At 32.4% G+C, this 15,652-nt stretch overlaps 1 protein-coding gene across 5 annotated transcripts in view; it reads right to left on the bottom strand.

The window, feature by feature from the left end:
* Window positions 1-426: 426 nt before the first annotated feature.
* The window catches only part of LOC113516621 (junctophilin-1), a 42,038-nt gene continuing 26,812 nt past the window's right edge, over window positions 427-15,652 (bottom strand). For 2 of the 5 annotated variants that reach the window (XM_031907762.2, XM_026901056.3), the window contains exons 4-8: window positions 12,290-12,463; window positions 10,913-11,247; window positions 9,266-10,739; window positions 4,550-4,756; window positions 427-1,962 (exon numbers count right to left, since the gene is read on the bottom strand). In XM_031907762.2, coding sequence (XP_031763622.2) covers window positions 1,876-1,962; window positions 4,550-4,756; window positions 9,266-10,739; window positions 10,913-11,247; window positions 12,290-12,463 — 2,277 coding nt within the window. In that variant the 3' untranslated portion in view covers window positions 427-1,875. Of the gene's footprint in view, window positions 1,963-4,549; window positions 4,757-4,972; window positions 5,414-9,265; window positions 10,740-10,912; window positions 11,248-12,289; window positions 12,464-15,652 lie in introns of those variants that run through there. The other 3 variants (XM_026901058.3, XM_026901057.3, XR_004223883.2) reach the window with 3 other exon arrangements.

Here is a 15,652-nt window from a genome sequence, read left to right as displayed (position 1 = left end):
CTTGTGAGCTCGTCCTTCACGCAAAGCCTACTGGAAACCATCGTGGTAAATTAAAAAAATTAATGGTTTAATTGATCTATCTTCATCTCTATTTTCACCTATTGTCATTTACTGGTATTTTTAATGAATAAAGATAGAATGGAGCACTCGCTTTTACTATCGGTATGCAATGGCTGAACACTAGTAGAGGATGTAACGATGCGGATAAAGTGGAGTCAATTGGTCCATAGTAACGAAATCGTTATAAATTAACAACGATAATTTCTAATTCTTCAATTATTGAATATTAATATGCAAAAATTAATACTTTTATTAATATTCGTAGTGTTCATGAAATTATTAAAGTTTACGCTACATCTACATATACTAAAAATATTAATGCTATTACGGCTATTCTAAAAAATGTTTTAATTAAATAAAAAACAATTTAGTTTTGTTAAAATATTTTATTTGTGAAACGTAGATAAAATCGATACAAGTAATTAAAATTCTTACAGATAATAAGTAACTTATAATTTTTACATAATATAATGAAAGTGTGAAAATTGTCTTACAAACTTTAACATTTGAACCATTCAACGAATGCTCGTTTTCAACAACTTTCGTTGTACAGAACGTATCAACAGTCTCATACGCGCACGCTTCCCATGCCAATATTCTTCAAAATGGTCAATAACTTCACATATATATAATAAGAACTATAATATATATATATTTATATTATATTTATACAAAAAACTTCGATTACGATAGAATTGACTTCATAGGTATAAAACGAAGCTTCATTTTGTATAAAAACTGGGGTATATATTAAGATTTTATAATAATTTAAATTTCAATAAAGGTCATACGTATCGTTCAATTTTATAGAATAGGAAAATATAATAAAGCATACTCTCTTTCAAATTTCATCTTGTACATATTATAGCAAGCAAAAAATGTAGTTACATATCTACATTATTGTATATATTAAGTTTTGTAAAGATTCATAATTTTACTCGTTATTTACATCTTCAAAATACCTATAACCCTATCATAGTTTGTGCTTTTAGTATCACACCAGGGTATGTGATGCTTGTTTATAATAGAGACTGATTTCTGTAAGAAACACTTAAATTTTGCATTAATATATGGTTCAATTATAACAATGTTCTTGAACACAAATGTTCATAATGTTAAGTAGATTCAGTTTATTTTATTCACCTATCACTAAATTTAAAAGGCAAATAGGTAACAATTAAGAAATCGATGAATCGATTATTTTTCATATATCTATTAAGAATGCAGTGTAACAGAATGACCAAAGCCATGTGTAACATAAATATGTCATGTTGTACTTTTAGTACGTTTTGCATCCTACACTCGGCTACCCAGTCTTCAAATTTGAAGCATTAAGGCGTTAGTAACATCATCGAAGACACATACCTACAATATGCAGGTTTTCAAAACAACGTGCTCCATACACTCGAAGTTTTTGACCTACAGTAGACACAAATTATCACTCTCGCACATAGAAGTTGAAATGACTGGAGAATGTAATGCACAGGATGCACTGCAAAATTTTCAAAACTTTGCACACTTATACAATGTCAAAGAAAATTACACTAGCAAAACCGAAGTCCTTATTGACGAATAAAAATATATTTAAGTCGTTTTTATTATTAAAATTTTAAAACAGTAACTCGTATTAAGAAGGGACAGTTTAAAAAAACTGACAAGTTTTGTGAACTAGTCAGACAAATGTCAGAATAGAAGTTTTGGCTATTTTGGTTCAAAAGTTTCGTAGGTATTTACAATATTATCAATTTAATATGTGGAGAATTCGTGGAAAGAGCCCGGCGGCGGCGCGCGACGCGCGTGCGCCCCTCGCCGACGCTACGTCAACAGCTTGAAGAACATGATGCCCAAGGAAATATTGATGAACAGCACTAAGATTACAAGTTGCTGTCGCGAAAACCAGTCCTGGAAAATATGGATATGACATAAGTTACAATATACGAAGTTTTAATTAAATATATAGTTACAATTTTGTTAGCTATCAGATGCTTATTATGGCCCTCATAAATTTGTACCTATTGAAATATTCGTGAAAAAAAAAAAAAACTATTAATTAAAAGAATTTTGAAATCTGTTCAGTGATTTTAAAGGACTATTACTATTCTATAGATTCACATCCTATTTTAGCTTATTAGACAAAAATACTTCTATGGTAAAGACTAAAAGAATAGAATATGTCATCACTACCAATATACACACACTCATACAGGAAGGGGACCTATACAAAGCTAAAATATAATATAAGTAAAATTTGTAAGTAGGTAAAATCTTGTGTGGAGAGACTCGTTTAAATTAGTTGGATGTATGATGACAAAATCTCTATAAAATGTAAATCTATTACTTTAAGAATTTAGTTGTATAAAATTTTGAGACTCGATTGACTGCGTCTCATATGAACATTTCGTTAATATTTTATTAATGTTTCATTTCAGCCACATTGAGGATTATTTTTCAAACTGCTGAAGTAAGTGTGGATGTTTCATATCATCATCATATTAGCCTTTAACTGTCTACTGCAGGACATAAGGCTTTCCCTTGGGGGGTTTTGTCAGTAGTTGCTACGCTTGGTAGGCGGATTGGCAACCGCAGTTAGGTTTTGCAGATGTTTTAAGAGGGACGTTGCTGACCATTCTTTGCCCTCTCTTGGTCGTCTCTTACGACACCTACGGTAAAGAAAGCAGTGGCCTATTCTATGTTGGGACCACACGGGCAATAGATTATAGGTCTTACAGATTACAGAAAAAAAATCTAATCTATTAAGATTTATATCTGGGTTATATTTTATTGTATTCCATAATATATATATATATATATATATATATATATATATATATATATATATATATATATATATATATATATATATATATATATATATATATATATATATATATATATATATATATATATATATATATATTTTATAGTTATTTATAGTATTTTTTTATTTTTATAGTTAACACCAATTTTTGCAGCATATTGCATTATAGCACATATATTAAACATTAAATATAATACAATATTAATGCACATGCCTTTTATGGTATTTACAGCATTTACTTTAACATAATTATACAGTATGAAATAAAGTAAACAATTTTAAGGAATTAAATAACACTAAACTACAAATATTTTAAAAATTATAATAAAATTAAATACGATTATAATTAAATTAACAAATATTAAAAATATATATCTATTATTAAAATTATCATTAATATTTTATGGTATATTATCTGTGCTACTAGTACTAAGTGCCTAATTTTCTAAATTAATATATTAGTGAATATATAGGTAATGTTATTGTCATTATATATAGATAAATTCAATAATAATAAATATAAACAAATATGGTACAATTTTACAGGTTGGCGAGGTGAGTAGGAGAGTAGGATTACAGCTACCTTACGCTCTCTGTATAAATTAAAAAAAATTCTGCCTATTGATACTAAGTGTCTTCTGATGCAGGCTTTGGTTTTACCCATTATCGATTATGGCGATGTTTGTTACTCGTACCTCAACCAGGAGTTATTAAATAAAATGGACCGTTTGCTTAATAACTGTAAACTGTATTCGTTTATATATGTAATTTTAGTATGTATGTATATCAATAATTACTAATACCGCATTCGAGTATTCTAACACTTCCCTATGGTTGACTGGGAGAGAATGCTTTTAGCATTATATACTAATTTTTATACTGACAATACAAATGTAACTTTAACCTTAACACAGGTAGGATATTTTATATATGTAATAATTAACGCGGGAATACAGTTAGTAGGTGATAAGAAGCGCATTGGTTAAAGTTTATTGTCTTTTTGAATATGCGAAGTGTATAAACGAATGTAGATTTTATTTATATGAGTCTTCCAGTTTATGTCTGTATCAATAACAAAACTAAGCAAACTCATTTACCACTTTTATATTTTTACCAATAAATCTGAAGTTAAAATATACAATGCTTTACTGATACAGATGATATACCATACAATGAAACGCAATATACCACACATAAAATACAATAATAATATTTTATAATCCAATTTGTCGTATGGTTTAGTGTGGTTTATGGCACAATAATAAAAGTATTGCTACAGCTTACGCCCTAGGCTGACTACGAAGTTCGTCGTAGCTGTAGTTTCGTGGAAGTGTTTGTTACACATGTTTCATGGTTCGCTACGTTACGTTCTCGTATTATAATCTCGTAGCTCATCTATATTTTCTCTAGTAGCAATTTTAAAAAGTTGATATTCAGCGGTTAGATTTTACTGTACAGTAAAATATACGTTACACCTACTTATATTTAATCTATTATATATTATACATGTAATAGAACAGTGTCTTGATAAATAAAAAAAATTATCGTGACTCTGTTGATATAAAATAGGAGAAGTACCAATATCTGCGCATTATGTTTTAATATTAGTACAATAAAATAATTATATTGTTTTAAGAATTATAATTAATTTAATTCAAAATATTGTCATACCTTGACTTGTGGACTGACTAAGTAAAGCAATGGGTTTGCTCGAAGTTTTTCAGTTTCTTCATGCATACGGCGTACTTCCTCGCGGCGAGCGGATCCGAGGGCCGAAACCTCTTCACGGGACATGCCAGTACCATCTATAGAACGTGGCATCCCTGCTACATCAGGCAAAGACTTCTTTCGCTGCAATGCCTGCGGTGTGCTTAGCATCTGTAGAGATGTTCAATTAAATACATCAAATCGTAATATCGACGAAGTTATGAACTTTCTCGTAGCTAATCAGATATAAGTAGTTATAAGTTAAAAAGTCTTTTAAAATATTTTTATAAAATATCTATGTATGTTTGCTTATGTTTTACTTTAAAGAAGTTCAAATATACGCAGGAGTTTTTTCTTGAGACATAATAACCTAAGCTTGCACATTACCTCTACAGGAGGCACATTTATCCAACTTTCGGAAGCCCTCCGAGCAAGTATAGCTGGCGAGCACATAAGATCGTCATCTTCCTCTTCATCCCCTTGGTACCACATATTGATAAAAGTACGAGTATATAACTAGACAATCGATTAACTAAATCACAAATATAAATTTAAGTCACATTTCACAGTTTACTTCATTACATCATTATGGGTATTGTGGGCCAAATTCTTTTTTGATTGGAATGCGCTTTGTCCTTGGTCATTATAGAAAATAATTGAACGAGCTTTATAATTTGGATAGTGTATTAGCTATGTTTATCAAAATAATTGAATATTTTCAGATATATATAGCAAGGAGGTGATTCGCGGAAAGCGGCAGCGAGTGACTGTCTTAATTTAGAAATAGAACGGGCTGAGCTTGAGTCGAGCTCCCGTCCCGCCGACCCGCGTCCCACCGTGGTATCCATTCGTGTTGGATGCGACCGCCTACACCATGTACCACGTTATGTTAATTAGCCTCACCACGATATCGCACTACGTTATCTGTCTTTACGATGACACTGGATTAAAGCAAAAAACTGATCAATAATCAGATCTAATAATAAAATATTAATAAGCTCACTACAATGCATACTAGAGGCAATTTTAAGAGTAACAAGAGAATTTAACGATTTAAGTGTAATAGTACATATTTGATTTTGTGTTCTCTATTATCTTCGAAAAAAATAAATAAAGGGGAAAATCTGAATTAATTATTGTTTATAAATTTTTGCTATTATAAGTTGCATAAAAAAGTATATCCGAATATTATATAAATAATAAAAGAATGTTTCTAACTACCATAATTTTTGAGAAATTATATAAAACCTCCAAAAACATAGTTAGGCGATTCAGTTTGAAACCATAATTATGGCCTTAAAATAAATTGCGAAGTGTAGTATAATTAATATAAACTACTAGATGTTTATTTCGTATAAAAATGCAATAAAATTTATTTTACTTTATATTTATAGACTACCATAAGGAACGATCCTGAGCCACCTGCGTCTATTGAATTCTTGAAAAATGCATTTGAGGTCGTCACTGCATCTAGTGAGGGGTCATCACTAGATCACTGTGTTTGTCCATACGGGGTCGCCACTCAAGATTTTTTTTCCTTATTGGTTGATAGTTCTTCGAGCTATATAATCAGCCCATTACCGCTTCAGCTTGCTTATCCTTCGTGCTATGTCGGTCACTTTGGTTCATTTGCGGATATCCTCATTTCGGATTCTGTCACGTAAAGAAACTTCGAGTATAGCCATCTCCATAGCTCGTTGAGTAACTTGAAGCTTTTGTACGGGCTACCGTATAGAATCATGTTTCGGTTTCATAGGCAACACGCACTGGTTAAATACCTTCATCAACAAACTTTGAGATATTTTGGACAAAAAATGTGGCTTAGTATTCTGAACGCTGTCCAGTCGATTTGGATTCTTTGATTGACTTCGGTCGAAGTTGGACTTACTTGGACAAGTTGTTCCAGGTATACAAAATAGTCGACAACTTAGAGCCTAATGTTCTCAATCGTAACTGGTCTGACATAGACGTTAGATGTGATTTTAATCTTGTCCATCTTTATCTTTAGACCTACCTGTTGAGAAGTACTATTGAGGTCATTGAACATAGTATTCAAATCTTCTAGGGATTCCGCCTTGATTACTATAGCATCGGCAAATCAAAGTCGAGTGATGTATTCGTCATTGATATTTATACTATATGTTTTCCAGTCCATATTATTACATACATAATAAAGGTTATGTCTAATATAATACAATGATAAAACTGTATCAAATTGGATGCGGTTTTTACAGCTGTGTTACAGAAGGCCAAATTTAAACTTTGGTGTATAGAAAGACAACATATGCGGGATACCATGGGTATCACAGTGTATATATTTTATATCGTGATACATGCGTGAGTGCACATGTCGTTGTTGTTTCTAAAAACTCTAGCTACTTTTTTTACTCACTTATTTACTATTACTCGTTACTAATATTAGTATAGTTGCCGTGTGGTCCTGGCACAGAATGTACCATCCCTTCCTTTCCTGTGGGTGTCGTAAGAGGCGACTAAGGTAACTTAATGGTCGAGGGATGGGCAGCAGCGTCTCTCTTTAAACGTTATCAAAGCATAACGGCGGTTGCCAACATGCCTGCCAAGTGTGGTAACTACTGGTAAAATCCCCCCAATAAGGGGAGGTCTGCAGTGGACAGTTAACGGCTGATATTCGTGTTAGTATGTTATATGTTATATCTGTTACATTGATAAAAAAATAAGGCATCTGCATAAAATGTGCTGTAATGTAAGTACTAAAGAGTTCATATTTTATTTCATAACTTGTTACCAAAACCAACATGTTCTTACCCCTGCTCCATATCATTTAGTGACAACTTAGCTATGACAGCTTAGACAGTTTAATACATATGGTTTTTCTTTCATTCATCTCTATTTTTATTCATTCCTGTTACTCTCTTTTTGGCCTTTACATATAAACTTAATAAGACATTATCATAAACATATAAGGTAGAGGGAGGAGTTTCCATACTTTAATGTCCATGAAAAGCCAAATGATTACTTTTTAACGTTTTTGTATTTTACAATTTTCATTAATATTTCTCTTACACTCATATTTATAATAAATGCGAAGTTGTTCGTCCGTTCGTCTTTTATAACTATAAATGTTTTTCATTTTTTTTCAGTAACTATATATATAATGCTATGATTGACCTACACTTAAGGCGAAAAAATAAATGAAAGAATATTTGTATTAATAAAAAGTAAAAATATTGCTAAGAGGTCTAAACTGGATACTCGAAATTTTAAAATGACTTAATTAGTCTAAGTGAGTTATTATATAAACTTTTTGTAAAAACTTCATATTTATGATCCTATAATCATATTTTTTATAATTTTTATGTCTCATAGTTTTTCTCATGATTAGAAATGTGAAAAATATATACGGGGGTTATATTTTTCATCTCCGAAATGTGAAAAATCTGAAATAATTACAATTTATAAATGAATATTACAGGAAAATTAAAACAATATTTTCCTGTAATATCCAATGTAGTTTTGTGAACCTATGAATGAATGAATCTAACCTAACTAGCACAGTTTTTGACAAATTATAAAAAATCTCAAAAAACTAACTTTATTGGAGTAAAGAGTTATTTATTGAAATTTTGAGTTATTTTATAGTGCAGGCATCCACAAGGTAAGGATAAAAACACAAAAAAACACATTTGCACAAAAGGTCATTTTGTATCATATCTATGTTAAAACTTTTGGTCTGCGTATATTTCGATAAATCACGCAGCTTACTCACACACATCTAGTAATAAAAATATTCTCATTGACGTAAATTTTTAAATATTTACCCAAATTACTTTATTTATTTACTTATTATAAAAGGCGAAGATTATTTACTTTACATAGCAAAAGTAATAAAAATTTTAATAATTAATACCATAAATATGCATTTACAATATTTAATTTAAACTATGTTATAATTTTAATTATACTGACTTCTACATTCCAGATAGATATATGCAATCGTAGACAGTTTTTTATAACTTTGTAAGACAATTGCACCTTACATTATTTTTGTATTAATTGTAAAGGTTTATTATGTAGCAAGATTTTGTCGACTTACTTGAAAATTAAATGTAATTTATTTTTTCATAAAATATAAATCCCTGTTTCAAATTGTTTCAAAAAAATTACTTTATTTAAGTAGTTTGTTTAAATTTGTAAAATTTTGTTCTTTTTCTTTAATTTTGAGTAGGAATGGATCTAAACTCACTGCGCAGTTTCTTCAGTGAAGATTAAATTAGTGAAGATTGAATTTATTCATAACATGATGGGAAAACCAAACAACTTAACTTATAAATTGGTTAACTATTTGAGTTGACCACTTTATAAATTTATTATATTTTTATGCAATTATAATATTAATATTTATTGAAGATTTTTTTTTCGTAGAATTCAATTTGTCTCATTTAGACTTTTCTCAATAAATTAGGATAGGCTAATAAACTATGTCGAACATATCGATAGTATTAGTAGTTATTGAAATATAGCATTGTTATGATAGAGGGAGGGTCAGGTGGATGAATTCGCATTCCTAGAGTTTCTTATCATCTTTTTGGTATGAGTTTCTAAAAACTGGACGTTTTTCAACCACGAAAAAATGTTGAGTCTAATTAAATGAATGGACAGAAGAAAGCACAATAAGTATTATAATTACAGTATACGTACCTTTCTCCCTCCTCCTCCACCTCCAGCCATAGGGGCTGGCGGGGGTGGCGCTGGATTCTGTGTCACGTACAAACTCTCTGTACGCTTTGGTTGATATGGTGACGGCGATATTTCTTGTCCCAGCGTTCGCTTTCGTAGCAGAGATTCTTCAAAAGGAATGGCATGTTCTCGGGAACTTGCGCGGGAAATAGAACCCCGGCCCGAGGTTAAATGTCCATTTCCAGCTGGTGTTGCAGCGCGAGAGGCGGGCCGCGATGCCGCTGTGGACATCGGTGCCGGTTGTGGTGCTACAGAGCCAGCTCGTGAACCACCGCCACTTGTTGGTTCGACCGATGCCTGTCGCGACCGTCGCCCGTATCGATCCACGCTTGAATCTCTACTAGGAGGCCTCTTATAGTGATCGAAATAATCGATAGTTGGTCGCTGTCCAGTCATCGTTTGTCGAGGGTCACGCACTCCATTGCTCTCTTGGTCCATGGGCGCACTTTGTCGATATGACTGATTGTCAACCGTGGCTTGTCGATATATTTGCTGATCGGAAGCCTGTCTATATCCGTGTTGATCCAGTGGTTCTCTATAAGCCTGTGGATCGTTAGGCTGTCGATAACCTTGGGGATCAGATACCATTGTTTGACGGTCTAGTGGTCCTTCAGAATGAACAGTTCCGCTCCGAAACTCATTTCTTCCATATGTAGCCGAACCTCCGTCAATATATGAGTCTTGAGGGTGGTTAGTCGGTTGAGCTAGAACGCTCTGTCGTCTGGGACCTATTTGGGTAGTGTTCCATTCTTGCTGAGGTCTTTGATTAGGTGTTTGTCTGATAGCTGATGACAGTCTTCGTCCTTGATTTATGTATTGTTGACTACTTTGATCCATACATTGTTGACCCTGTAAGGCATCCTGCCTGTTTAGACGATATGCTGATTGCGGTGCTTGCGGACCACTAGGTGATATAGGTCCATATGTATTAATTTCGTTTGGCAAGTAAGACTTTTGATTATCTGGAATTTGCGATTGTGTGTTCGCTGATGACCAATTGTCTTGATTTGGGTTATAATGTTGGTCATATGGAGGTCCTAGTGCACGGTTATCTGTATTATAATTAGCATTATTTACAAGTCTTGGGTCTACAGGTTTAGGATACTGTGTATTCTGATGCTGCGTTGATGGTCGTCTAGAGGGTATAGCGTTTGGAACTTTATTAGACTGTGGAAGCTGTGAATGCATCGGAGGGATATGATTTGGAATGCTCTTTCCATCCAAGATCTTTTCAGATTCTTGTGATACAGGCGACGTTATTTGCGTATCGTAGGCCTTTTGTCTATATTTTTCTCTTAATCCTATTCGATCAAAGCCAGGGTGCTTAAAATCTGGTGCAAACTGTTTTGCAGTTGCTTGTGCATTATCACAGTCATCTTTTGCTTGGTCTGCTGCTTCATCAGCTTGTTCAGCTTTACCTCGGGCTGTAGCAGTTCTGCAATAGAAGGGCAAAAAAAGTATATTAAAATAGGTATATGTTAAATTATATTAAATACATACTGTTAGATGATATTTTTTTCTGTTATAACAATAAATATCTCCTCTAGAGCAAAAAGTATTTATACATTATATTTATTTATATAATTAGAAATATATCTATATACTAACCTCGAGATAGCTATGTCTCCTTTTTGTAATGCTATTTTTGATGCACGTTGTGCTGCATTAACTGCTGAATCGACCCGTTCTCTGAACTTCGCGGATCGCATGAGGAACATGTGTTTCCGCTTTTGGCTTGTGATGAGCACATTGTTCTTATATTTGCCCTCTTCTCTTGTGCCATCTCTAAAAGTAGTTACACCGTATCCGTATTTTCTGTTTCCAAACCATTCGCCTTCATAACGTAGTCCGTCGCTGCGTTCACTAACTCCAAACCCTGTGCGTTTATCGTTTTTCCATTCGCCCATGTAAGTTTCCGTTACGCTTGCGTCTAAATGTTCATCCTGCATTAAAAATATAAATATATTTAAAATATTTTATTAAAATTTTATTTAGTTAGTATAGAATGGATTGAGTTACACTTTGAACCTAAGTACTGGTAAAATTAAAGAGATACATATTACATGTGGAATGAATTATGTTATTTCAGGTTGGTAGTATATTTTTAACTATGTTACCAATCTGAAACATGTATCATTTTTTTAATTCACGCCAAAACCATAGGTTTTAAAAATCGATCAATCAATTGTTAATAGATTCGCCTTTTATCTCGATTAGAGTAGGTAATTTTTTTTTCGAGAAAATTAAATGAGGAGGAAAATTAAATAAAAATGAACGGATCAGTGATTTTAATTAATTTACACGCCTGTGGTTATATTGTAATGTTAAATAACGTATATATACTTTTCTTAAAAAATGAGCTATTAAATGCAAAAATATTTTATCAAATTTTAATTCGAATATTAATTTTTAAGGATTAGCAAGTTGAAATTTTATTTTTGAAATAAATAAACTATTCCGCTTTATTATATAATATTATTATTATAGGTATTCCATTATTATGATTATGCAATTGCATAACTTGTGAATTAACTATTCGAAATTTTGTATTGCTGCTCAAAGTAACACTATTTCAATTCTAAGAAAGTGGTTTTATTATATCAAGTGATGATGTTTGGTCTGCGGATAAAAAAATCCTTAATATTGGCTTTGTCTTCTTAAGCTTTTAAGCCCAACGAGATACATATACAATAATATTCAGTGTGTTTTAGTTTGGTTAATAAAACTCCTAAAATTGTGTGTTTCAACTACAGATATTATACTTTATACTATATTAGTACTATAACGCAACAAAGCTACAACACAAAGGGAAATCTTATCTGTAGACAAAATATTTTTGGATTTTGAAAACACCAAGTGATTGATAACACACCAAATGAATACTAAAACTAAATATTTTTATATAATGTAATTGAAGTGTGGAAACGTTGTTTGTAAGCGTTTTCGTGTTGTATATAGTATATGATGGCAGGACAATGTGCTTACCTCTACAACGAAGCTAGCATTTGAGTTTGTCTGTAGGGAGGCATGGGTCATAGCAGAGTGAGAGCTTTCTACCGAAGACACCCAAGAGGAGCCTGAGCCCCCTGAGCCTCCTGAGCGGACGGACCCTGTGCCGCGCTTGTCCAGCTCGCCGGCGCTGCGCTGCTTACGTAACTTCTGCAAGACCAGATACATTCTCTAATTACCTCAATAACCCCTTCAAATATCTATCATAGCTTATTATGCAATTGTGTATATTATTGTTAATAGACTAGCATCTAGCGTCCTATATATAGACATTGGTTCAGACTCCTCTTGTTAATGCTCGATCAGAATGTAATGATGTTAATAACGATAATAATATGTTAGCATAAACTTGATATATTTAGCTTATAAGCATCTAGTTTATAAGCTAAAAATGTTTAAGAGATATGACATTGTGTGAATATATGTGCGCGTGTGTGTGTGTATGTGTGTGTGTGTTAGGTAATCTAAATTACACAGGATTAATAAATAGGTATAACTAATGAAAGAGACGGCGACAAGTTCGTCTGTACTAAGCCAAATATGTCAATTTAAGAGTTAAGACACATGATCTTTCTAAGATCTTAAGAATTTTATACTACGAGTAAATACTAGCAGAGACCATAGTCGTAGTCTAAAGAATATGAAGCAGGCAGAATAATGTTTTAATTTTTCTCCAAAATACAATGAATGATAACATAATTTGTAATGAAGACATTGTAGAACAGACGATATGCCTTCTGGCTATTATTTTTTTTATATGAAGATTTATACTTACAATGCATATTAGTTATGACAATTAAGGACTTTAGTAAAGTAGCGTTTCTACACAATATCTCAGATAGCAGATTCTATCTTTCTATAATACAAAAATTTGTATTAATTAAGAGTATATCTGTTTGAATTAGTCTAAATGTTTTCTATCTATAAAAACATGTATTAATGGAAAAATGGTTTTAAGTATAATTTACTAGATTCTATATGCTATAATATGTTGGAGTTTTAATACTGGCTGTTGACACTGAGGTTTTTTAGAACAATGTATTATTTTTAAGTTTGTTCTATGTCAGATTTTTATAAGTCATGTCTCGTATTTTTTTACTAAACTTATTATTTTATATCTCAAATACATATATGATTTAACAGGTTATGGGCCCAGCTCTGAAAGTAAAAAATTTTCATGATATCTAACAAGAGTAATTTGTCAATCTAGTTTGAAAAACTTAAAAGACAGGTGAACTATGTAGATTGAAAATTTTTATGCAGGATGCTCTTATTTTCGAAAATCTATTTGTGGATATGGTGCAACTGATAGCTTGTAACCTGAAATGAGAAGACGGCTGGACGACAAGGAAAAATCATTGATTTGTGGTGGAAAAGGTTGTTTTTCTCGTCTTATGAGAGCTAAAACTGCAAATTGAGCTTGGAATGCTCTGGAAAGTGCATATGATGACAAAGGTCTTGGGTGTGAGATTGAAGATGTTAAGTAGTCTTTGTTCAATTAAACTGGAGAGCTTTGTTGAAATGGAGACGTGTATCGATCAAGTTTTGTTGTATGCTCTACAGTTAGCGAGTACGAATAAACTATCGATGATGAGTTGCTTTGAAGTGCGAATCCATGATCATGGTACGTAAGCACTCGGGAATTGTAATATTAGTTGGTTTAGTGAAGACTAAATTATTACAAGATAAGCGTTGGACAACTCGCGGTGAATCGAATGAGTGCTTGTTTTCTTGGAAGAAAAGCACTTCAGCTTCGAGTACATCCGGAACGAGTGACGCGTAAGGAAACAAAGGCGAGTTAAGAAATACGAAGCAGACTTCTTATCGTAAGAAGGGACCGTGGTACTGGAAGTGTAGATAGAAAAGACATCTAAAAAAGAGTGTCGCAGTGAAAAGAGTTTTTCTGGAAACTGTGTTTTCTCGGCATACATTGCTAGTGCGGATACAGAAAGCTCGTTGTAAATTAACTCGTGAGCCACAAATCATGTGACTGGACGGCGTGATCTGATGAATAATTTCAAATCGCGTGATTGTTTAGTAACTATGGCTAGTGGTGAAAAAGGCTTCGTTCGCTGAAGCGGAGTATATAGTATTATTGGAGGCGGTAAGAGAAGCGGTGTACGTCCGTGCCTTACTCTCCGAGCTGACGGGGCATATTAACGCTATTGTATAATATTGCGGCAATCAGTCAGCGGTCAAACAGTTGCTGGTCAATATCCAGGATTAAGAGGGCGTGTTGGAGTTTTATTACTGGCTGTTGACACTGAGGTTTTTTAAAACAATGTATTATTTTTAAGTTTGTTCTATGCAAGATTTTTATAAGTAATGTCTCGTATTTTTTCACTAAACTTATTTTATATCTCAAATACATATATGTTTTATTAATGCATCCTGCTATTTACAACATAATATAATAAATTTACAGCAGTATTTGCGAGCTGAATTTATTTTAAGACAATAGTAATATTTTGTATGGTAACTATATGTTTTTTTTTTGATCGGTGAAAATGGTATGATAATTCCGCCTGCGCTAACGAGATACGCTGGCGGAGCACCAGTGAAGGGTGATAGATGAGAATGAAAACAGGCCAGTTATCCCATCATGATGAATTCATCAGGAATTAACCATGATAGTTTCCAGGTAGAACTGCGAGGAGGTCGATCTGGTTGGGTATATTGCTAGCAATGGGATTCTCAGTCTCCATTACTAACAACCTCTTTCCCCCGGTAACTATATGTTGTAGTGTTTTATTTTGCTTATTTATTATTGGTAAAGAATGTTCGCATATAAACTTGCCGTTACATACAAGGAATTTACTAATGTGTATCTCGACCAACATTTATTGCAGTATTTTGCGAATTTTATAAAAAATATATAGGTGTGGTCTGGCATTTGAAAAGAGCATAATTTTTTTTGCCATTTTCGTTCATTTGCTTTCTGTGTGTTACATGAAATTTAGAAAAAAAATAAATCAGGCATTAGACCAAAGATAACAATAGTACAGAGCAATTATGAACTGATAATACTCATGAGGTGATAGATGAATGTCGTGTATGTAAAATAACTATAATTCAAATTAAGGAAATTGAGGAATAGGTAGGTATATTTAATATATATAGAACTACAAAAGCTAACACACTTGATATACATAAGATGTATAATAATAATGTATATAAGACATAAGCAGTGCACAATATATATTGGTATATTTACTTAAATTAAAGTATATGAATTGATAAATAATTTAAGAGAAAAAGAAACAGTAATATGTAGGTATGTTAGACTGAGATAGATAGAGCATTCTCATACAGGTTATATTCAAGTATTGTACATTATTA

The sequence above is a fragment of the Galleria mellonella genome, unplaced genomic scaffold (assembly GCF_026898425.1).
Source record: "Galleria mellonella isolate WM207_F2 unplaced genomic scaffold, CSIRO_AGI_GalMel_v1 utg143, whole genome shotgun sequence".
NCBI lineage: Eukaryota > Metazoa > Arthropoda > Insecta > Lepidoptera > Pyralidae > Galleria > Galleria mellonella.
The sequence above is the reverse complement of the archived record's forward strand: the minus strand, read 5'-3'. Positions and strand labels throughout refer to the sequence as shown.